The sequence below is a fragment of the Rhinopithecus roxellana genome, chromosome 19 (assembly GCF_007565055.1).
Source record: "Rhinopithecus roxellana isolate Shanxi Qingling chromosome 19, ASM756505v1, whole genome shotgun sequence".
Classification (NCBI taxonomy): Eukaryota; Metazoa; Chordata; class Mammalia; order Primates; family Cercopithecidae; genus Rhinopithecus; species Rhinopithecus roxellana.
Window position 1 is genome coordinate 14,562,938 of NC_044567.1, and position 21,764 is coordinate 14,584,701.

A 21,764-nucleotide genomic window follows, 5' to 3' on the forward strand; every position below is an offset into this window, starting at 1 on the left:
CCTGGCAGCTGAAGCTGTTTTCTTTCTTCTGCAGGTTTGTGAACGCATCTGCAGATGCCGGGAGCGGCAGTGCCACGTACATGGACCAGGCCCCCTCCCCAGCTGTGTGCCCCCAGGCTCACTATAACATGTACCCACAGAAGTAGGTGGTGTTCTTGTTGGGGTCCACAGGGGAGGAACTGGGGGCTTGGCCCCAGGCTGGACCCCTGGAGGGCTGGTGGGCAAAGGAATCTAGAGCTCCTCTAGGTCTGAGAGCAGCCAGCCCTGGCCCGGGCTCTGGCCTTTGGGCGGGAGAGATTTGACCAGAAGTGATTGGTGGTTTAGAGTCGGGTTGGGCAAATGTCATCTGTTCCCCTCTCTCAAAATGGATATTTTTCTTGGTCTAAGGACTGAGTGGAGTTGTGCTATGTCTGGACAGCCGTTGTGAGAGGTAACTGGGGAGGGCATTTCAGTCCGAGTTGCTGTGTAGCCAGCTGTTCGAATGGTCATTCTTTTCCCATGAAGCACCAGGCTGAGGGCATAGGCTGGCTCAGACTGCTCTCCCGGTGGCCTGTGGGGCTTGGGGTGCTCTCTGACAGCCTTTCCCCCTCCCTTCATCCCTCTTTCCCTCCCAAGCCCTGATTCAGTCCTTGACACCGATGGGGACTTTGATCTGGAGGACACAATGGACGTGGCGCGGCGTGTGGAGGAGCTCCTGGGCCGGCCAATGGACAGTCAGTGGATCCCACACGCACAGTCGTGACCCCGCGACCTCTCCGTCTTCAGCTTCTTCATCCTCACCGGGGGAATCACTCTTGTGGATGTTTTAATTCCATGAATCGCTTCTCTTTGGAAACAATACTCATAATGTGAAGTGTTAATACTAGTTGTGACCTTAGTGTTTCTGTGCATGGTGGCACCAGCAAAGGGAGTGCGAGTATGTGTTTGTGTGCGTGTGTGTGTGTGTGTGTGTTTGCACGTTATGGTGTTTCTCCCTCTCACTGTCCAAGAGTTTAGTTGTAGCAAAGAGGCCACAGACAGAGGCTGTGGTGGTTTTTACTTTGTGCAAAAAGGCAGTGAGTTTCGTGAAGCCTGGAAGTTGGCCATGTGTCTTAAGAGTGGCTGGACTTTGACATGTGGTTGTTTGAGTAAGAGACGGACAAAGGGAGGAGAAAGCATGTGTGCTCCAGTGAGTCTTCGTCACTCTGTCTGCCAAGCAATTGATATATAACCGTGATTGTCTCTGCTTTTCTTCTGAAATGTAGATAACTGCTTTTTGACAAAGAGAGCCCTCCCTCTCACCCACCCCCCTGTTCTTGGGTAGGAATGGGAAAAGGGGCAACCTGCAAAGATTGTTAGGGCAAGGGAAGTCACAGGCTTTCGGATGGGCGGTGACTTTTCACATAACACTTAGCTCATCTTAACATTCTCTTTGTCCCTTTCTCCCCTCCTGCCTGCCCGCACCCTGGAATTGCCACTCATTTCCTCTGGGTGTGCACACATGTTTGGAGAAATAGAGGAGAGAAAAGAGGGCCATGTAACTGAGAGCTTACAGTGCCAACGTCCTTTGTGTTCTGGCCAGAGTGGAGCGCACAGCCCTGACTTCTGGGCGCTGAGACTGTTGCCTGGTTACCCAGGAAGGTGCTGTTCTGGCTGCCCAGTCTTTCTCTGAGCCAGTGGATGCACAGTCGAAGGTGTTCTTCAGGCTTATTAATAATGCTTTTTGCAAATGTTGAATCATGTTTCTGTTTCTAAGTTGGATCTTTTTTGTTTTCCCCTTCCCACCCTAATTTCACATCAAAATTCTCTCTTGTGCATTGGGCCCTGGGTCATTCGAACCCAAGTCACCTCATTCCCATTCTCTGTTCACACCTGATGTCTTGAAGAGTAGGTGGCAGCAGTGTGGGCTGAACCTAGGCCAGCTTGCTCAGTGGGTCACCCTGCCGTGGGGTCCTGGCGGGTGTTGGTAATGTGAGGAAATGCAGTCAGCAGGTTTGCTGGGGAGTTTGATGAAAGTATCAAAACAAAACAAAACAAAACCCTCGGTATAATTTTGTTCTACGACTTCTTCTGTAGCGTTACACCAGAAGGAAGGAATGGGCTATAGCAGGCAGTGGGGGAAGAGGGGGTGAGCAGGTATATTAAAATAGCTTACGGGTAAGGCCTAAAAGGTCACCCCTCGGCCCCCTCTCCAAAAGAAGGGCATGAGCACCCCCAGGAGAGGATGGCCCCAAAAACCTTATTTTTATACATGAGAGTAAATAAACATATTTTTTTTACAAAAATAACTTCTGAATTTATCAGTGTTTTGCTGTTAAAGAAAAATATTCCTCTATAGTAAATTATTTATTGGAAGATGACTTTTTTAAAGCTGCCATTTGCCTTGGCTTGGTTTCATACACTGATTTATTTTTCTATGCCAGGCAGTAGAGTCTCTCTGCCTTTGAGGAGCAGGCTGCCCACATCCCACTCAGTCCCTCCCTACCCCTCAAGATTTGATGAAAATTCCAACCATGAGGATGGACGCATTGGGAAAGGGTGAGAAGGAGAGCCTGCCTATTCAGGGACCTAGGCTCAAAGAGCCCCTCCCTGCCCGTCACCCAGAGATGCTTCACCGACACCTGCCTCTGAGACCTCGCTCTCTGTTCCAGCAACCCTGGTGGGGGGTCAGACTTGATACACTTTCAGGTTGGGAGTGGACCCACCCCAGGGCCTGCTGAGGACAGAGCAGCCAGGCCATCCCGGGCCGCTTCGAGCTCACTTTGCAGTTGGCACTGGATTGGGGAGGAAGAGAGCTGATGAGTGTGGCTTCCCTGAGCGTGGGGTTCCCCTGCTTGTCCAGTTGTGAGCTGTCCTCAGTGTTACTGAGGCTGTGCCTAGAGAGTAGAGATTTTTGATGAAAGGTGTGCTCGCTCTGCGTTCTATCTTCTCTCTCCTCCCTGTTCCTGCAAATCACAAGAAAAGGTAGTGGTGTGTCTTGACCCCATCAGCCTCACCCACTCCCAGACACACAAGTCCTCAAAGGTTTCAGCTCCGTGTGTGGGATGTGCAGGGTTTTTCTAGGGGGTAGGGAGAGACCAAAATGAATATAACTTAAAATGAAAGTATACTTTTTATAATTTTTCTTTTTAAAACTTTGTGAAATTATTTCAGATACATATTTTAGTGTCAAGGCAGATTAGTTATTTAGCCAGCAAAAAAAAGTATTGTGTACAATTTGGGGCAGTCACAAAGTTGTGTATTTTATGTTACAATAAAGGCTTCCTCTGAAGGGATGGTATTGAGTCCTGTTTTTACTTTTTTCTGTCACGTGCCAAGGGAGGGCAGCTTGAACACAGGGATAAGTTTCAAATCATCAGCGTGACCCTGAAAAAGGGAAATGGTTGGGTGGTTGGGAGTTGGCAGCCTCAGAGGGCACGTCATTAGCTCTGATGGCAGATGGGGCCTTTCATACCTTCCTGCTCATGTGATGTTTTGAAAATTAGAATGATGGTCTCATCTTCTTGCCTCCTGACTCCAGAAAGCTTGTCCTTTTTTCTTTTCTCTCTTTTTTGAGATGGCGTCTTGCTCTGCCACACAGGCTGGAGTGCAGTGGTGTGATCTTGGCTCACTGCAAGCTCCGCCTCCTGGCTTCACACCATTCTCCTGCCTCAGCCTCCCGAGTAGCTGGGACTACAAGCGCCCACCACCACGCCCGGCTAATTTTTTTGTATTTTTTAGTAGAGACGAAGTTTCACCGTGTTAACCAGGATGGTCTCGATCTCCTGACCTTGTGATCTACCCGCCTCGGCCTCCCAAAGTGCTGGATTACAGACGTGAGCCACCGCTCCCAGCCAAAAACTTGTCCTTGAGATTCAGCACATTTAGAGTATCTGACCCTGAGTTCAGCATTGTGTGTGGGATGAGAAATGGTTCCTTCCCCGCAGAGGCTCACAGTTGGAGAAAGGCAGCTACCGCAACTGATTATGCTAGGATATCAGTTCCCGCTGCAATCAAGGCATCCCAAAGTCATTATGCAAAAGAACATGCAGGAAGGACACTGCGCAACTTGAAGTTTTTTTGTTTTGTTTTGTTTTGTTTTAATTGAGTAGCTGGGATTACAGGCGCCACCACTCCTGGCTAATTTTTGTGTTTTCAGCAGAGATGGGGTTTCACCATGTTAACCAGGCTGGTCTCAAACTCACGACCTCAGGTAATCCACCCACTTTGGCCTCCCAAAATGCTGGGATTACAGGCGTGAGCCACCATGCCCAGCCTGGAGCTGACTCTTAAGGAACAAATAGAGGCCGGGCGCGGTGGCTCAAGCCTGTAATCCCAGCACTTTGGGAGGCCGAGACGGGCGGATCACGAGGTCAGGAGATCGAGACCACCCTGACTAACCCAATGAAACCCCGTCTCTACTAAAAAATACAAAAAACTAGCCGGGTGAGGTGGTGGGCGCCTGTGGTCCCAGCTAATTGGGAGGCTGAGGCAGGAGAATGGCGTGAACCCAGGAGGCGGAGCTTGAAGTGAGCTGAGATCCGGCCACTGCAATCCAGCCTGGGTGATAGAGCGAGACTCCGTCTCAAAAAAAAAAAAAAAAAAATACAAAAAACCAGCCGGGCGAGGTGGTGGGCACCTGTAGTCCCAGCTACTCGGGAGACTGAGGCAGGAGAATGGCATAAACCCAGGACATGGAGCTTGCAGTGAGCCAAGATCCAGCTACTGCACTCCAGCCTGGGCGACAGAGCGAGACTCCATCTCAAAGGAAAAAAAAAAAAAAGGAACAAATAGAGCCAGGCACGGTGGCTCACGCCTGTAATCCCAGCATTTCGGGAGGCAGAGGCAGGTGGATCACCTGAGGTCATGAGTTCCAGACCAGCCTGGCCAACATGGTGAAACCCCATCTCTACTAAAAATACAAAAAAAAATAGCCAGCTGTGGTGGCGGGCACCTGTAATCCCAGCTACTCGGGAGGCTGAGGCAGGAGAATTGCTTGAACCCGGGAGGCAGAGATTGCAGTGAGCCAAGATCGCGCCATTGCACTCCAGCCTGGGCGACAGAGCAAGACTCTTGTCTCAAAAAAAAAGACCCAGCCGTTCCACTTGTATGTATCTACATAAGAACAATGAGAACATATATTTACAGAAACACTCTGATAAATGTTCATAACAGCATCATGCGTAATAGCCAAAGGGCAGAAACAAACAACCCAAATGCCCATCAACTGATGAAGAAACAAAATGTATTATGGTACAATGGAATGTACAGCCATAAAAAGGAGTGAAGTGCTGACACACAGGACTACATGGATGAACCTTGACAACAACATGCTAGATGAAAGGAACCAGGCCGGGCACGGTGGCTCACGCCTGGGATTTCAGCACTTTGGGAGGCTGAGGTGAGGGATCACTGGAGTGCAGCAGTTGAAGACCAGCCTGGACAACACGGTGAAACCCCATCTCTACAAAAAGATAGAAAAAGTAGCTGGATGTGGTGGTGCACCCCTGTAATCTCACCTACTCAGGAGGCTGAGGTGGGAGGATCACTGTAGCTGTGGTCATGCTACTGCACTCCAGCCTGGGTGACAGAGCGAGGTAAAAGAAAAGAAGCCAAGTACAAAAGACCACATATTATATGATGCCATTTATAGGAAATGTCTAGGATAGGCAAATCTATGGAGACAGAAAGTAAATTTGAGGTTGCCAGAGGCTGGGAAAGGAGTTTGGAGGTAACAGTGAAAGGATACAGGGTTTGGGGTTTGTTGGGGGTTTTGTTGGTTTGTTTGTTTTTCTTGAGACAGAGTCTCACTCTGTCTCCCAGGCTGGAGTGCAGTGGTGCCATCTCGGCTCACTACAATCTCCGCCTCCCAGTTTCAAGCGATTCTCCTGCCTCAGCTTCCCAAGCAGCTGGGATTATAGGTGCCCACTACCACGCCCAACTAATTTTTGTATTTTTAGTAGAGACAGAGTTTTGCCATGTTGGCCAGGCTGGTCTTGAACTCCTGACCTCAGGTGATTCACCTGCTTTGGCCTCCCAAATTTCTGGGATTATAGGTGTGTGCCACCACCCCCAGCCCATGTTTGGGGTATTTTATTTTATTTTATTTAACAAATTGGGCAGTCTCCTGAGGCAGAGTAGGCTCAGAGAGACTCCGCAGGGTTTATTTTTGAGGTAATGAAAATGTTATAAAATTGTCTGTGGTGTTGGTTGCACATATCTCTGGATGTATTAGATCTTGAATTGTACACTAACTGGGTGATTTGTATGGTATGTGAGTTATATCTAATAAAGCTGTGACTGGGCCAGGCCTAGTGCCTCACATCTGTAATTCCAGCACTTTGGAAGGCTAAGGTAGGAGGGCTGCTGAGACCAGGAGTTCCAGACCAGTCTGGGCAACATAGTGAGACCCCCTGTCTCTACAAAAAAAATTTTTTTAATTAGCTGGGTGTGGTGACACATGCCTGTAGTCCTAGCCACTCAGGGGCTAGGGTGGGAGGATCACTTGATCCCAGGAGTTCAAGGTTGCAATGAGCTGTGACCAGGTAACTGAACTCCAGCCTGGACAACAGAGGGAGACCCTGTCTCTAAATAAATAATAAAAGCAAATGCAAGATCTCAGCAAGAAGAAACGTAAAAGTGAGGTGAGTGAGCCAGAGAGTGAGAACACACCTGTTGAAAGAAGCTCAGCTGTGAAGAGAAGAGAGGTATTCAGCAAGTAGTAGCTCTCTTCTCAAAGTTATCCAGGGGCAAGTGGGGGGAGGAAGGGAGTGGTTTTAGAGTTTTGAGAGCCTAGGTCAAGAACACACTAGCCTGGGTAACATAGGGAGGTCCTGTCTCAACAAAAAATAAAATTAGCTGAGTGTAGTGGTGCGTGCCTGTAGTTCCAGCCCCTCAGGAGGCTGAGACAGGAGGATGGCTTGAGCCCAGGAGGTTGAGGTTGCAGTGAGCTATGATCACACCACTGCACTCCAGCCTGGGCAACAGAGCAAGACCCTGTCTCAAAAACAAAAAACAGGCCGGGCGCTGTGGCTCACACCTGTAGTCCCGGCACTTTGGGAGGCCAAGGCGGGTGGATCACGAGATCAGGAGATGGAGACCATCCTGGCTAACACGGTGAAGCCCCGTCTCTACTAAAAATACAAAAAAATTAGCCGGGCGTGGTGGTGGGCACCTGTAGTCCCAGCTACTCGGGAGGCTGAGGCAGGAGAATGGCGTAAACCCAAGAGGCGGAGCTTGCAGTGAGCTGACCAAGTTTGCACCACTGCACTCCAGCCTCGGCGACAGAGCGAGACTCCATCTCAAAAAAAAAAGAGAAGTTTGTCATTTTGCTTGGGGAAAAGGCAATAAGGCTAACGCAGAGGGTCACCCAATAACCAGGTAAAGTTAAGATAAACTGTATGTGACTGGCTGGGTGCGGTGGCTCACGCCTGTAATCCCAGCACTTTGGGAGGCCGAGGCAGGTGGATCACTTGAAGTCAGGAGTTTGAGACCAGCCTGGCCAACATGGTGAAACCCCGTCTCTACTAAAAATACAAAAAATTAGCTGGGTGTGGTGATGCACACCTGTAATCCCAGCTATTCAGGAGGCTGAAGCAGGAGAATTGCTTGAATCTGGGAGGTGGAGGTTGCAGTGAGCTGAGATCGTGCCATTGCACTCCAGCCTGGGCAACGAGCAAAACTCTGCAAAAAAAAAAAAAAAAAAAAAAAAAAGTTTGTAATTTTCCTTGGGATAAAGCCAGTAAGCTAACGCAGATGGTCACCCAATAACCACATAAAGTTAAGATAAACTGTATGTGACTGGCTGGGCATGGTGGCTCACACCTGTAATCCCAGCACTTTGGGAGGCCAAGGAGGGTGGATCACATGAGGTCAAGAGTTTGAGACCAGCCTGGCCAACATGGTGAAACCCCGTCTCTACTAAAAATACAAAAATTAGCCGGGCGTGGTGGCACCTCTGCCTCCCGGTTCAAGCGATTCTCCTGCCTCAGCCTCCCAAGTAGCTGGGATTACAGGCATGTGCCACCACTTCTGGCTAATTTTGTATTTTTAGTAGAGATGGGGTTTCACCATGTTGGTCAGGCTGATGTCAAACTCCTGACCTCAGATGATCCACCCGTCTCGGCCTCCCAAAGTGCTGGGATTACAGGCATGAGCCACCGTGCCCAGCCGCATTGGGGTTTTAAGAGTTCTCAAGCTTGAGCCTGCTTGAAGGTAAAGTTTGCCTCTCTCCCAGCTCAAGTGACTTAATGTCGCTCTTTCCCACACACACCTTTCTGTTCCTTCGCCTGCACGAGTTTGAGGACCATGCTAGTCTGGCCCTAACTCCCCCAACTGCCGACCTGGGCTAGCACCCGACAGGCAGTCCCGTAGGCAACCTGCCCCTTTAAGAGCACCCCCTCCTCCAGCTCCTCCTTCAGGCCTGGCGGCCGGATTTCCCAGTTGGGACCCAGCCCTTTAAAGCCATCGCTCCTTCTTTCTGGCCGGATGTGTGCTGAGACCCAGAGTCACCCAGGGGTCTCCATCACGTGCCGGGAGTAGGCAGAAGTGGGCTGTGACAGGTGCATGTGGGCATGGACCCCACAGCCCGGGGCTCAGGAGGGACAAGGAGCTGGGACAGGGTGGATCCTGAGAGAAAGCAAAGCCGCTCGGGAGTGGGCAAGAGATGTCATTACGCAGCTGCTGTGTGCCGGATCAACCCTGTGTCAAACCCTTCCTGTGCCTTCCCTTCCTGTGCCTTCCCTTCCTGTGCCTTCCCTTCCTGTGCCTTCCCTTCCTGTACCCTTCCTGTGCCTTCCCTTCCTGTGCCTTCCCTTCCTGTGCCTTCCCTTCCTGTACCCTTCCTGTGCCTTCCCTTCCTGTGCCTTCCCTTCCTGTGCCTTCCCTTCCTGTGCCTTCCCTTCCTGTACCCTTCCTGTGCCTTCCCTTCCTGTGCCTTCCCTTCCTGTGCCTTCCCTTCCTGTACCCTTCCTGTGCCTTCCCTTCCTGTGCCTTCCCTTCCTGTGCCTTCCCTTCCTGTGCCCTTCCTGTGCCTTCCCTTCCTGTGCCTTCCCTTCCTGTGCCTTCCCTTCCTGTGCCTTCCCTTCCTGTACCCTTCCTGTGCCTTCCCTTCCTGTGCCTTCCCTTCCTCCTTCCCTTCCTGTGCCTTCCCTTCCTGTGCCTTCCCTTCCTGTGCCTTCCCTTCCTGTGCCTTCTTGTTTTTCTTTTTCTTTTTTTCTTTCTTTCTTTCTTTTTTTTTTATTTTTTGTTTGGTTTTTAGACAAGGTCTCACTCTGTTGCCCAAGCTGGAGTGCAGTGGCATGATCTCAGCTCACTGCAGCCCTGACCTCCTGGGCTCAAGGGATCCTCCCATCTCAGCCTCCCAGGTAGCTGCAACTATGGGTGTGCCACCATGCTGGGCTAGTTTGTCAGTTTTTTGTAGAGATGGAGTCGCCCTATGTTGCTCAGGCTGGTTGCGAACTCCTGGGCTCAAGTGATTCTCCTGCCTCAGCCTCCCAAAGTGCTGGGATTACAGGTGTGAGCCACCTCGCCCGGCCCATCCCTACCTTCTGAAACAGGCATTCTTATTCTTATTCCCATTTTGCAGATCAGGAAATGGAGCTCAGTGCAGCCCGCTAAGTTGCTCAGGGTCCTACAGCTAACAAGCGGCAGAGGCAGGATCTGAACTCAGGTCAGTGGGACTCCAAAGCTTTGATAGTCTCTCCTCCACATCACCTGTCCCACAGGGTCTGGCCTTCTTCCAAAACTTCATTTTTCCTTGGTTTTCCTGTATGCAGTAGAGTGTGGGGGGAGAAATGCGTAATTGCTGCATGCCCCCATATCTGGGTTCCTTCCTCCTCCCAGGAGCTGCTTAGAGATGCTGCTGTGGCCATTCCTGCTGCTGCTACTGCTGCTGCTGCCAACATTGGCCTTGCTCATGCAGCAGCGGTCCCAGCATGCCAGGCTGTCCTGGCTTGCTGGCCTCCAGCACCGAGTGGCATGGGGGGCCCTGGTCTGGGCAGCCACCTGGCAGCGATGGAGGCTGGAGCAGAGCACACTCCGCGTGCACCAGAGCCAGCAGCAGGCCCTGAGGTGGTGTCTACAGGGAGCCCAGCGACCCCACTGTTCCTTCACAGGTGTGTTTCCCAGGGTCTGGGGAGGTGACCCAAAGAGAAAGAAATCCCACAGGACCATCAGATTCCAGAGCCTGAAGGCCCCCATACCTCCTCCACTGCCAACCGAGTGGCCTGACACAGAGACCCAGGACTGGCTCTCTTGTCCAGGATGAATTTCCCATGCTGGGTCCTTACAGCCCCTCTACCCCAGGACTATTCTCAGTTCCTCCCTCAAGGGTCTCACCAGTCTTGCCTGAAAGTCTTGGGAAACTGGCTTCCTGAGGCGTTTCTGTTGTCATTGGGGCTATAGACGTAAGCACCTTCCGGAATCATCTCCCTCTGACCAAGGCCAGCCAGACCCAGGAGGAAGAAAGTGGAGAGCAGCCACTGCCCCCGACCTCTAACCAGGACCTGGGGGAGGCCTCTCTGCAGGTAATCTAGGATGGCCAGAGCCCAGTCCCACCAGAGACCTCTGACTTGCAACCAAACCCTCCCATCACGGTGGGCAAAGAACCCTCAAATGGGGGCTCTGGGTCTGGTTCTGACGCCAGACCAACACACTCTCTTTCCTCCTCCAGGCCACCGTGCTGGGTCTGGTAGCCCTAAACAAGGCCTACCCAGAAGTGCTGGCTCAGGGAGGCACTGCCCGCGTGACCCTTACATCCCCTTGGCCCCAACCCCTGCCTTGGCCTGGGAATACCCTGGGCCGGGTGGGCACCCATGGAACCAAGGACCCTAAGGCCCTGCTGCTGGACGCACTGAGGTCCCCAGGGCTGAGGGCACTGGAGGCTGGGACGGCGGTCGAACTCCTGGATGTTTTCTTGGGTCTGGAGGCTGACGGTGAAGAGCTGGCTGGGGCAATAGCTGCTGGGAACCCTGGAGCACCTCTTCCTGAACGGGCAGCTGAGCTGCGGGAGGCCCTAGAGCAGGGGCCCCGGGGAATGGCCCTTCGGCTCTGGCCAAAGCTGCAGGTGGTGGTGACTCTGGATGCAGGAGGCCAGGCCGAGGCTGTGGCTGCCCTCGGGACCTTGTGGTGCCAAGGACTAGCTTTCTTCTCTCCTGCTTATGCTGCCTCAGGAGGTCAGTGGAACTCAAGGGCAGTGAGGTGGGGGCAAGGGTCAGAGGTCACATGGCTAACAGCCATGCATTGGGCCCTACATAATCATCTCATTTAATCCTCCCCAACAAGCTGCATGCTAGGGACAGCAGCCTCCTTTCACAAGTGAAGAAATTCAGGCTTACCTAGGTTAAGAGTCTTGTAGCTGGGCGCAGTGGCTCATGCCTGTAATCTGGCACTTTGGGAGGCCAAGGCAGATGGATCACTTGAGGTCAGGAGTTCCAGACCAGCGTGGCCAACATTGTGAAACCCCATCTCTACTAAAAATACAAAAACTAGCGGGGCATGGTGGTGCATGCCAATAATCCCAGCTACCTGGGAGGCTGAGGCGGGAGAATTGCCTGAACCTGGGAGGCAGAAGTCGTAGTGAGTGAGCTGAGATCGCGCCATTGCACTCCAGCCTGCGTGACAGAGCAAGACCCTGTCTCCAAAAAAAAAAAAAAAAGGCCGGGGCAGTGGCTCACACATGTAATTCCAGCACTTTGGGAGGCTGAGGCGTGTGGATCATCTGAAGTTAGGAGTTCGAGACCAGCCTGGCCAATGTGGTGAAACCCTGTCTCTACTAAAAATACAAAAATTAGCCAGGTGTGATGGCCGGCGCCTGTAATCCCAGCTACTCAGGAGGCTCAGGCAGGAGAACACTTGAACCCAGGAATCACTGAATCACTGAGCTGAGATCGCACCACTGCACTCCAGCCTGGGTGACAGAACGAGACTCTGTCTCAAAAAAAAAAGAGAGGCCGGGCGCGGTGGCTCAAGCCTGTAATCCCAGCACTTTGGGAGGCCGAGACGGGCGGATCACGAGGTCAGGAGATCGAGACCATCCTGGCTAACACGGTGAAACCCCGTCTCTACTAAAAAATACAAAAAACTAGCTGGGCAAGGTGGCGGGCGCCTGTAGTACCAGCTACTCAGGAGGCTGAGGCAGGAGAATGGCGTGAACCCGGGAGGCGGAGCTTGCAGTGAGCTGAGATCTGGCCACTGCACTCCAGCCTGGGCGACAGAGCAAGACTCCGTCTCAAAAAAAAAAAAAAGAGAGAGAGGAAAAAAGAGTCTTGCACAAATTCATGTGACACCAGGTTTCACTCCCAGGTCTGCCCCCTCCAGGACCACAGCACTCTGCCTCTTTCCAGTGAGGGCCTAAGAGGCAGCCCGCTGAGCCTAGGAGAGCCAGGAAGGATGTGGTAGAAGGGCAGCAGGAGGATTGGGTGCTCAGAGGATCAGGCCTGGGGTCCAGGAGGGGCTACTGCCTGGCAGAAAGCAATGGCACCAGCAGACACTGAGGAGGCTGCTTTGCTTCCACAGGGGTGCTGGGCCTAAACCTACAGCCAGAGCAGCCCTATGGACTCTACCTACTGCCCCCCGGGGCCCCGTTTATCGAGCTGCTCCCAGTCAAGGAAGGCACCCAGGAGGAAGCTGCCTCCACCCTCCTTTTGGCCGAGGCCCAGCAGGGCAAGGAGTATGAGCTGGTGCTGACGGACCGCGCCAGCCTCACCAGGTGATCAGCTGCACAGTCCCTGCTACCTGGGGCCCTATGGGACCATGCTGGGGGCCCGGGGCATGAACTCAGAAGCCCTTGGGCCCGACCTTACTCCCACTTGCACCCCATCAGGTGCCGCCTGGGTGATGTGGTGCGAGTGGTTGGTGTCTACAATCAGTGCCCAGTCGTCAGGTTCATCTACAGGTAGGTGACCCCGGGGAGCTGAAGGGCCATCCTTGTGTCCTGGGCTCCACTGCCTCTCCCTTCCTCCTCTTCAGGCTGGGCCAGACCCTGAGTGTGCGAGGTGAAGATATTGGCGAGGACCTGTTCTCTGAGGCCCTGGGCCGGGCAGTGGGGCAGTGGCCAGGGGCCAAGCTGCTGGACCACGGCTGTGTGGAGAGCAGCATTCTGGGTGAGCTTCCCCACTGGTTCCTGCCTACTATCCTTGGGCTACCCTTCAACTTCTACCTCCTCTGCCAGGGGACTGCTAGGAAAGAGGTAACACTCAGCCTCCTTTACCACTCCTACAAAAGTCCTTCTCTGCATCTAACTCTCATCCATCCTGCTGCAGTCTCTACCCATTTTCTTTCCTGATTTGTCTCCTATTTAGGATCAAACTCTAGTTCCTCTCCATTTATCCCACTCTCCACCAGGAAACTCTTTTTTCCCTAAAACCTCAGAGTGGGGAAGAACAGATGGGGCAGAGGACACTAGACTTGGCAGTTGCCCATTCACTGGAAGTATGTGTGCACATGGGGTCTGTTCACAGATTCTTTTGCGGGCTCTGCTCCCCACTACGAGGTGTTTGTGGCGCTGAGGGGGCTGAGGAATCTGTCGGAGGAAAATCGAGACAAGGTAAAGGAGACGAGGACAGGGTTTGACTGTAGAGCCCTTCACTCTGCACACTCCCAGGGTGCCATGGAGATCAGGGCTGATGGGGAGGAGAGCGGCGGCAGAGGAGAAGCTCCCTGGGGCTCTGGGAGGGGAGGGCTGAGTCCCACAGACACACACCTGTCCACGCAAAACTTCTAAACACATGTAGCCTGGACACAGCCACGCACACCTCGTGTGCACACTCATGGTCACACACCAGCTCACTCAGGCTGTTCTGTTCCCAGCTGGACCACTGCCTTCAGGAAGCCTCTCCCCGCTACAAGTCCCTGCGGTTCTGGGGCAGCGTGGGCCCTGCCAGAGTCCACCTGGTGGGGCAGGGGGCCTTCCGAGCACTCCGGGCAGCCCTCGCTGCCTGCCCCTCCTCCCTGTTCCCCCCTGCGATGCCCCGGGTCCTTCGGCACAGGCACCTGGCCCAGTGCCTGCAAGAGAGGGTGGTGTCCTGACTCAAGGCCTGCCCCACCACCCAGCTCCCCACAGAGGCCACCTTGCTCCTCCCTCTGGGACCCCTCTGGATGGGGAGTCCTTGGCCAGGGTCTCTGACTCTGTCACCTGACATTTGCCCACGAGAGCCGCTGGGCCTTAGGGAGGCCTTGGCCTAGCTGACCAGTTCTAAGGTATGGGCCTCTGGGGTTAGTAGACACCAGCAGTGCCTGCCCGTGTCCCTGTGTCCAGGCATGGAGGACACTGCTAGAGAGTTACCATGCACACCGATGGTGTCCTGTATCACAGCCCAAGGGGATTCTCTGGCAGCCACAGCTGTGTGCTCAGTCAGTGCACTGGGCAAGCTGGAAGTGTCGGGGGGTTAATGTCTCCAGGAGCAACCCTGAGTCAATAAGGAGCAGGACCTCAGCTTCATTGTCCTTGAGCAGGACAATTCTGAAGTGTATTCTACATAAACTCTCAGAGGATGCCCAGCAGGATGGAGTCCCAGTTGCCCACAGCAGTAACCCACTCATTCATGTACTTCCTGCAGGAGCTCCTCCCTTCCCTCTCTTCCCCACTCCCCACTTGGGCTTCCTGGGATGGCTCCCAAATAAACCTCTTGCACCCAGATTCTTGCCTCAGAGTCTGCTTTGGGGAAACGGGGGAGTGGACCCCGGCCCAGCCATTCCCTCACTGAGCTCCAGGACTTTCCCCCAACATTCTGGTCTGGGCCTGGCGAGGCTGCATGTGCACACAGGAGGCTTTGGGGACTCCTAGCACATCCCAGGCCAGAACCCACAAAGCACTTCTGCGGTGGGGAAGGGAGAGCTATTTTTCACATTATAAGGCGTCGTCCCAGGAAGCAACCCCAGTGACCATCTGGGTTCACTGTTCCATACCAATGAGGAAACGCAGCCTCCACAAGGTTGTAGAGGCTAAAATGAAAGAAAAAAAGAAACTGGGCTAGGTTTTGGATTCCTTCCCTCCCACTGCCTGGGCTGAGTTTTTAAGGTTTTCCATCTTGGAGGCTGGTGGGAGGGGCAGACCAAGACCCTGCAGCTCCTCCTAAGTAGAGGCAGCAGCAGTTCCAGGTGCCTCTGAATGACTTCTCCATTCCGTGTCCCACATCCAGCAGCAGTTCCAGGCGCCTCTGAATGACTTCTCCATTCCGTGTCCCACATCCAGCAGCAGTTCCAGGCGCCTCTGAATGACTTCTCCATTCCATGTCCCACATCCAGTGCCTTGCTGCATACCCACCCAGCCCCCACCTCAGCCTGTCACTCCATCCTATTCAAATCTTCCCATGCAGCTGGGCACAGTGGCATGGGCCTGTAGTCCCAACTACTCAAGAGGCTGAGGTGGAAGGATGGCTCATGCTCAGGAGTTCAAGACCAGCCTGGGCAACACAGCGAGACCATCTCGAAAAAAAAAAAAAAATCCTCCCATGGTAGCCCCCGTCACCCACAGGATTAAGACCAATCAGCTTGGCCTATTAGACCCTTTGACCTTGGCCCTCACCTACATGTCCAGCTGCCTCTCTCCCCTTGCTGGAAAGAAGGCCTGGACTAAGGACCACACTTCACCTCCCATCTAAGGGTTGTTAAGCACTGTCAACTCCAGGATTTTGCTGAAGTGGTCCCTTCTATGTAATGCCCTCCATCCTGCTGCCCCGATGTAAACTAGCTTTCATGCAAGGCCTTTGAGGACCCCCTACCAGGCCCACCCCAGGCAGAGTGACTGGCTCAACTTTGCTCACATGGGCAGAAGTCCTCTCCTTCACCGAACTATTATTATGCCTGAACTGCCTCCCACCTGGAATGATGAGCTCCTTGGAAACTGGGCCAGGTCCTGTGCACAGTTGCCCCCATGCCCAGTGCCTGGTGTAGCACACAGCAGGAGCTCAATAAAGAGGTTGTAGGCCAGGCACCATGGCTCACACCTGTAATCCCAGCACTTTGGGAGGCCGAGGCACTCAGATCACCTGAGATCAGCAGTTCGAGACTAGCCTGGCCAACATGGTGAAACCCTGTTTGTACTAAAAATACAAAAAAATAGCTGGACATGGTGACGCGCACCTGTAATCCCAGCTACTTGGGAGGCTGAGGCAGGAGAATCGCTTGAACCCAGGAGGTGGAGGTTGCAGTGAGCCAATGTGCCTTTGCACACTAACTTGGGCAACAAGAGTAAAACTCTGTCTTTAAAAAAAAAAAAGAGGTTGTAAATAAGAGAAGCTTGGACCTGGAGATGACACGTGTTCTTCACTGCATGGTGGCTCACTCCGTGGTGACTGTAGAGTGGGACTACATCCCTCCCCTCCAGGTAGCCTGAGCCAGGGAGAAAGCTGGGGAGGTAGAAGCTTTCTATCAGCTTCTGGTAGAAACCGAGTTTGGTCAGGCACAGTAGCTCTCAGCTGTCATCCCAGCACTTTGGGAGGCCGAAGGGGGAGGATGGCTTGAGCCAGGGATTTGAGACCAGCCTGAGAGACCCAGTCTCTACAAACAAATTTAAATATTAGCCAGGGATGGTGGCACGCATCTGTGGTCCCAGCTGCTTCTGTGGCTGTGGTGAGAGCACTGCTTGAGCCCTGGCATTCGGTGCTGCAGTGAGCGACGGTTGTCCCACTGCACTCCAGCCTGGGCAACAGAGTCAAACCTTGTCAAGAAAGAAAATAAAGAAAGAGAGAAGGCCAGGCATGGTGGCTCACGCCTATAATCCCAGCACTTTGGGTGGCTGAGGCAGGCGGATCACCTGAGGTTGGGAGTTCAAGACCAGCCCGACCAACATGGAGAAACCCCGTCTCTACTAAAAATACAAAATTAGCCAGGCAGCATGCCTGTAATCCCAGCAACTCAGGAGGCTGAGGCAGGAGAATCGCTTGAACCCTGGAGGTGGAGGTTGCAGTGAGTTGAGATTGCGCCACTGTACTCCAGCCTGGGCAACAAGAGTGAAACTCTGTCTCAAAAAAAAAAAAAAAAAGAAAGAAAGAAAGAGGGAGAGAGGGAGAGAGAGAAAGAAAGAAATGCAGGAAGGAAGGAAGGAAGGAAAGAAGGAAGGAAGGAAGGAAGGAAGGAAGGAAGGAAGGAAGGAAGGAAGGAAGGAAGGAAGGAAGGAAGAAGAAAAAAAAAAAAAAGAGGATGGGTCTGGTGGCTCACACCTGTAATCCCAACACTTTGGGAGACCGAAGTGGGTGGATCACTTGAGACCACCATGGCCAACATGGTGAAACCCCATCCGTATTAAAAATACAAAAATTAGCTGGTTGTGGTGGTGTGCACCTGTAATTCTAGCTATTCGGGAGGCTGAGGCAGGAGAATCACTTGAACCCAAGGCAGAGGTTGCAGTGAGCCAAGATGATCATATCACTGCACTCCAGCCTGAGCGACAAGACCAAAATTTAGTCACACACACACACAGAGAGAGAGAGAGAGAGAGAGAGAAGAAAGAAAGAGAAATTAGTCTTGGTTTTAGCTTCTTACCTCCTACTGCCTAGGCTGGGTTTTCAAGGTTTTCCATATCAGATGCTAGTGGAAGGGGCAGAAGGGGAGAAGAAAGCTAGGGGGAGGGGGGCAGCTAAGGAACCTTTCCATGAAGGAAGAAGGTCCTGGAGCCTAACAGTCCCCAGGGGCAGTGACAAGAAGAGGGGGAGGGAGAGGACTGCTGCTGGCTGCTCCACCCCCTACACACATAATGTGGGGTCTTGCGCATCTGCCTCTCTCCTGCCCCTAATTAGTAGCTGCCTCCCTCCATATTGTCCCAGGCCAGCGCCTCTTTTGTGCTCCCAGATTCCTGGGTGCAAGGTGGCCTCATTAGTGCCTGGAGACCGCCCCATCTCCAGGGAGCAGGCAGACAGACAAGGGGGTGATCAGGGGCACAGTGATCCAACCCTGGCCTCTGAACGCCGCAGCGGCCATTCCTTGGGCCCAGCCTGGAGACGGCCCCCCTGCAGGAGGCTAATCTTAGACTTGCCTTTGTCTGGCCTGGGTGTGGACGCAAGTGCCTGTCAATTCCCTGCCACCTCAGAGCACTATAAACCCCAGACCCCTGGGAGAGGGTCACAATCGACAGCCTCAAGGTTCCTGGCTTTTTGAACCACCACAGACATCTCCTTTCCCAGCTACTCCACCTTGAGCGCCAGACACCATGAACCTTCCTTCCACAAAGGTAAAGACCCAGGGACGGAGGGGTGATTCACCATCCCAGCAAAGCAAAACTAGCGCTTGCTCAGAGGGCTGGAAGAAAGGCCAAAGGTGTCTCCACTCTTGGTCTTTTCCTGGGTGTGCTCTGAGGCAGGAGCACCTGCCTTGGCTCACACTGGGTTGGGTGCTGTTTTGCTAAGAGCCTGTGTTTGCTGAGCTCTTACTATGTGTCAGGTGCTCCGTTTGCTCTTTTTATTATCAGCTCTTTTCATCCTCCCAGCAGCCCTGCAGAGTAGGAATTATTTCTAGTATACCCACTTTACAGGTAAGGGTGCTGTGCCCTCTGAAAGGACAAGAAACTGGTTCAAAGCCACGGAGTTCAGTTACTCCAGAAAGGGGGCAGGCAGATGAGACAGCATTCTGGAGTCTTGCCAGTTCCTGATTTCCACGTGTTTCCCTGCTGTGGAGAGGAGGTGGTGGGCACTCAGTAGGGCCCAGTTTTTCCCAAGTTTACAACTTCTTCTGCAGACAGACACGCCTGTTTTTAGGTGGAGTGGTAAGTGCCCTAGTGGGGGCACAGTGGCCTAAGTCTCCAGAGGAGAGGGGGATTCACTCTGCCCAGGGGGTCTCAAAAGGCCTCCTGGAAGAGATGCTCTGCTGGATCTTGAAGGAGGAGCAGGTAAAGTAGCCCGATACCAGGAAGGGCGCAAATCTAGGAGAACTAAGTGACAGCCAGAGAGAAGTGCAGGCCCGGAGGGGGCGCGGAGCCAGCGGGGTAGGTCCTGGGCGTGGGATGCTGGTGGCGGGCGCCGTGGGAAAACTCCTAGCGCCCTGTCTCCGTTTCCCTAGGTCTGCTGGGCCGCCGTGACGCTACTGCTGCTGCTGCTGCTGCTGCCGCCCGCGCTGCTGTCGCCCGGGGCGGCTGCACAGCCCCTGCCCGACTGCTGTCGTCAAAAGACGTGCTCTTGCCGCCTCTACGAGCTGCTGCATGGTGCGGGCAATCACGCGGCCGGCATCCTCACGCTGGGCAAGCGGCGGTCCGGGCCCCCTGGCCTCCAGGGTCGGCTGCAGCGCCTCCTGCAGGCCAGCGGCAACCACGCCGCGGGCATCCTGACCATGGGCCGCCGCGCAGGCGCAGAGCCAGCGCCGCGCCCCTGCCTCGGGCGCCACTGTCCCGCTGCGGCCGCCACATCCGTCGCGCCCGGGGGACAGTCCGGGATCTGAGTCTTTCTTCGGGCCCTGTCCTGGCCCAGGCCTCTGCCCTCTGCCCACCCAGCGTCAGCCCCCAGAAAAACCGCAATAAAGACGAGTCTCCGTTAGTGTGACTGGTCTCTGTTCCTGTGCGGTCGCGTCCTGCCCTTATGGGGCGGCAGAGCATCTTGCGGAGGGCGGGAGGGCCTGGAAGCCCGGCTCTGGGGCACCAGCCTTGGCTTTTACGTGGCTGAATGGAAAACACTCTTGGTTGGGGAGCTCCCAGTGCAAGGCCCTGGGACACAGAGATAACTGCACAGGTGCATGCTTGGATCGGGGCATGCGGGACTCCCACGATGCTCTGCTAGGCATTCTGTAGCGGGGACTTCACCCAGAGACGCGGAAGGGGAAGGAGAGCGAGAAAGGTTGCAACGGTCGGTCGCAGCCCTCACGCCTGTAATACCAGCATTTTGGGATGCCAAAGCAGGAGGATCGCTTGAAGCAAGGAATTCGAGACGAGCCTAGGCAACATAGTGAGTGAGACATCTCTCCAAAAAGTTTTTTTAATTAGCGGGGTATGGTGGGCGAGAGGATCGCTTGAGCCCAGGAGTTGAGTCTGAGCCATGATTGGGCCACTGCGCTCCAGCCTGGGCAACAGAACGAGACATTGTCCAAAAAAAAAAAAAAAAAAAAAAAAAAAAAAAAAAAAAAAGAAAGAAAGAAAGAAAAGAAAAAGAAAAGCAGAAAGGAAAGGAAAGGAAAGGAAGGCAAGCTGCATAGAGGAGCAGAATCCAGCTAGGAAGGGGTGGGAGTCAATCCTGCTGAAAAGGCAGGGAATATGAACTTCAACAATGAGTCATCCAGAATGGTTGCATCATGGGGTGTAGGGTGTGGGGAGTGGAGAGGCTCAGGAACCGACACAGTTACAGTCAGTGCAGCCCAGCTCCAAAGGCTCTCACAAATCATCAGGCTTTGCACCTTATCTTGTAGGTAACAGAGGCATAGGACATTCTTAAGCAGGAGCAGGACAAGATTTTACTGCAACTCCAGTCAAAGACACCTGTTACTGGTGTTTGCAAAATCCATATATTGAAGTCCTTACCCATGGCACTTCAGAATGTGGCTGTATTTGGAAATAAGGTCCTTCCAGATGCAATTAGCTAAGATGAGGTCATATTAGAGTGGGGTAGGACCTCTAATCCACTGTGACTGGTGTCCCTATAAAAAAGGGAATTTGAACACAGAAACGCACACAGGGAGAACCTATGTGAACATAAAAGTAGAGATTGGCTCCTACAAGCCAAGAAACACCAAAGATTGCCAGCACCCGCCCCCACTTCCCCCAGAAGATAGAGGAGAGGCATGCAACAGATTCTCCCTCACAGCCTTCAGAAGGAACCAATGCTACCTTCACCTGACCTTGCTTGGACTTTTAGCATCCAGAACTGTGAGACAATAGGTTTCTGTTGTTTGAGCCACCCACTTTGTGATACTTTGTTATGGCATTCCCAGGAAACTAATAAAACATCCAAAAGTAGAGACACAGGCTGAGCTCGGTGGTTCATGCCTGTAATCCCAGCACTTTGGGAGGCTGAGGTGGGCAGATCACTTGAGGTGAGGAGTTCAAGACCAGCCTGGCCAACATGGCAAAACCCCATCTCTACTAAAAATACAAAAATTAGCCGAGCATTGAAATGCATGCCTGTGATCCCAGCTACTAGGGAGGCTGAAGCAAAAGAATTGCTTGAACCCAGGAGGCAGAGGTTACAGTGAGCTGAGATCACGCCACTGCACTCCAGCTTGGGCAACAGAGCAAGACTCCATCTCAAAAACAGCAAGAACAACAATAACAACAACAAAAGTAGAACACAGAAAAATGCAGCCCTTCTTAGCAATCTAACATCCCAGATAATACCCAGCTCAGAGGGTGGGAGAATTTAGCCTGCCCTCCTTGCCCTTTAGGGTTCCCATGTTCACTGGCTTCAGCTGTTTTGTCGTGGGAAGCAGCCACCCTCAGCCACAGAACTCAGCTGCCTCAATTTTCTGCATAGGTAGTGAGAAAGTCCTGTGTCTAGTCTCACTTTGGTCCCTCTTGCTGCTGTACTGGTTCCATCTTGGAGAAGTCAGAGATCAAAGTTCACCTGTGCACCCTTGGAGATTTGCAAACCATGACTCTGCCCACCTCAAAACTATCTTTTTCAGAGGTTGTTTCTCCCAAACTTGCCTCCAGCCTCTCTTCCAGTTGAAGGGCAGCAGAGAGGAGGATTAAGACAGTAGGAAGAGGGAAAACAGGGAGGCAACTGCCCTCCAAGGCACTGATTTTGTGCCAACGACATGCATTACGGTATTACATTCTCACGGTAACTGCATCAGGTAAGAATTATCAGCTCCATTTTACAGATGAGGAAATTGGGGCTTGGAGAGGCTATCAAACGATTAGTGGCTAGAGCTGGGACTCTACCTGGTGGACT

The 21,764-nt window shown here is 53.1% G+C and overlaps 3 protein-coding genes across 6 annotated transcripts in view; all 3 read left to right on the forward strand.

Annotated features, from left to right (window-relative positions):
• Positions 1-3,255, forward strand: part of LOC104680321 (signal transducer and activator of transcription 5B) — a 90,776-nt gene extending 87,521 nt beyond the window's left edge. For 2 of the 3 annotated variants that reach the window (XM_030924132.1, XM_030924135.1), the window contains 2 exons: positions 35-142; positions 616-3,255. In XM_030924132.1, coding sequence (XP_030779992.1) covers positions 35-142; positions 616-742 — 235 coding nt within the window. In that variant the 3' untranslated portion in view covers positions 743-3,255. The remainder of the gene's footprint in view (positions 1-34; positions 143-615) is intronic. The other variant, XM_030924133.1, reaches the window with a different exon arrangement.
• Positions 3,256-8,295: 5,040 nt separating this feature from the next.
• GHDC (GH3 domain containing) lies at positions 8,296-14,596 on the forward strand. Of its 2 annotated transcripts, none has more exons than XM_010386263.2 (10): positions 8,296-8,519; positions 9,545-9,628; positions 9,802-10,073; positions 10,363-10,484; positions 10,631-11,132; positions 12,475-12,667; positions 12,782-12,853; positions 12,928-13,061; positions 13,419-13,504; positions 13,768-14,596. In XM_010386263.2, exons 3-10 carry the CDS (start codon positions 9,815-9,817, stop codon positions 13,984-13,986), a joined length of 1,587 nt encoding a protein of 528 aa, XP_010384565.2. In that variant the 5' UTR covers positions 8,296-8,519; positions 9,545-9,628; positions 9,802-9,814; the 3' UTR covers positions 13,987-14,596. The 2 variants fall into 2 exon arrangements, with proteins under 2 accessions (XP_010384565.2, XP_030779757.1); XM_030923897.1 differs by lacking the exon at positions 8,296-8,519 and adding an exon at positions 9,291-9,323.
• A 3,423-nt stretch (positions 14,597-18,019) lies between these two features.
• HCRT (hypocretin neuropeptide precursor) lies at positions 18,020-19,420 on the forward strand. Its single transcript, XM_010386272.2, has 2 exons — positions 18,020-18,127; positions 18,952-19,420. The coding sequence occupies exons 1-2, from the start codon at positions 18,107-18,109 to the stop codon at positions 19,324-19,326; spliced, it is 396 nt and encodes a 131-aa protein (XP_010384574.1). The 5' UTR covers positions 18,020-18,106; the 3' UTR covers positions 19,327-19,420.
• Positions 19,421-21,764: the final 2,344 nt, after the last annotated feature.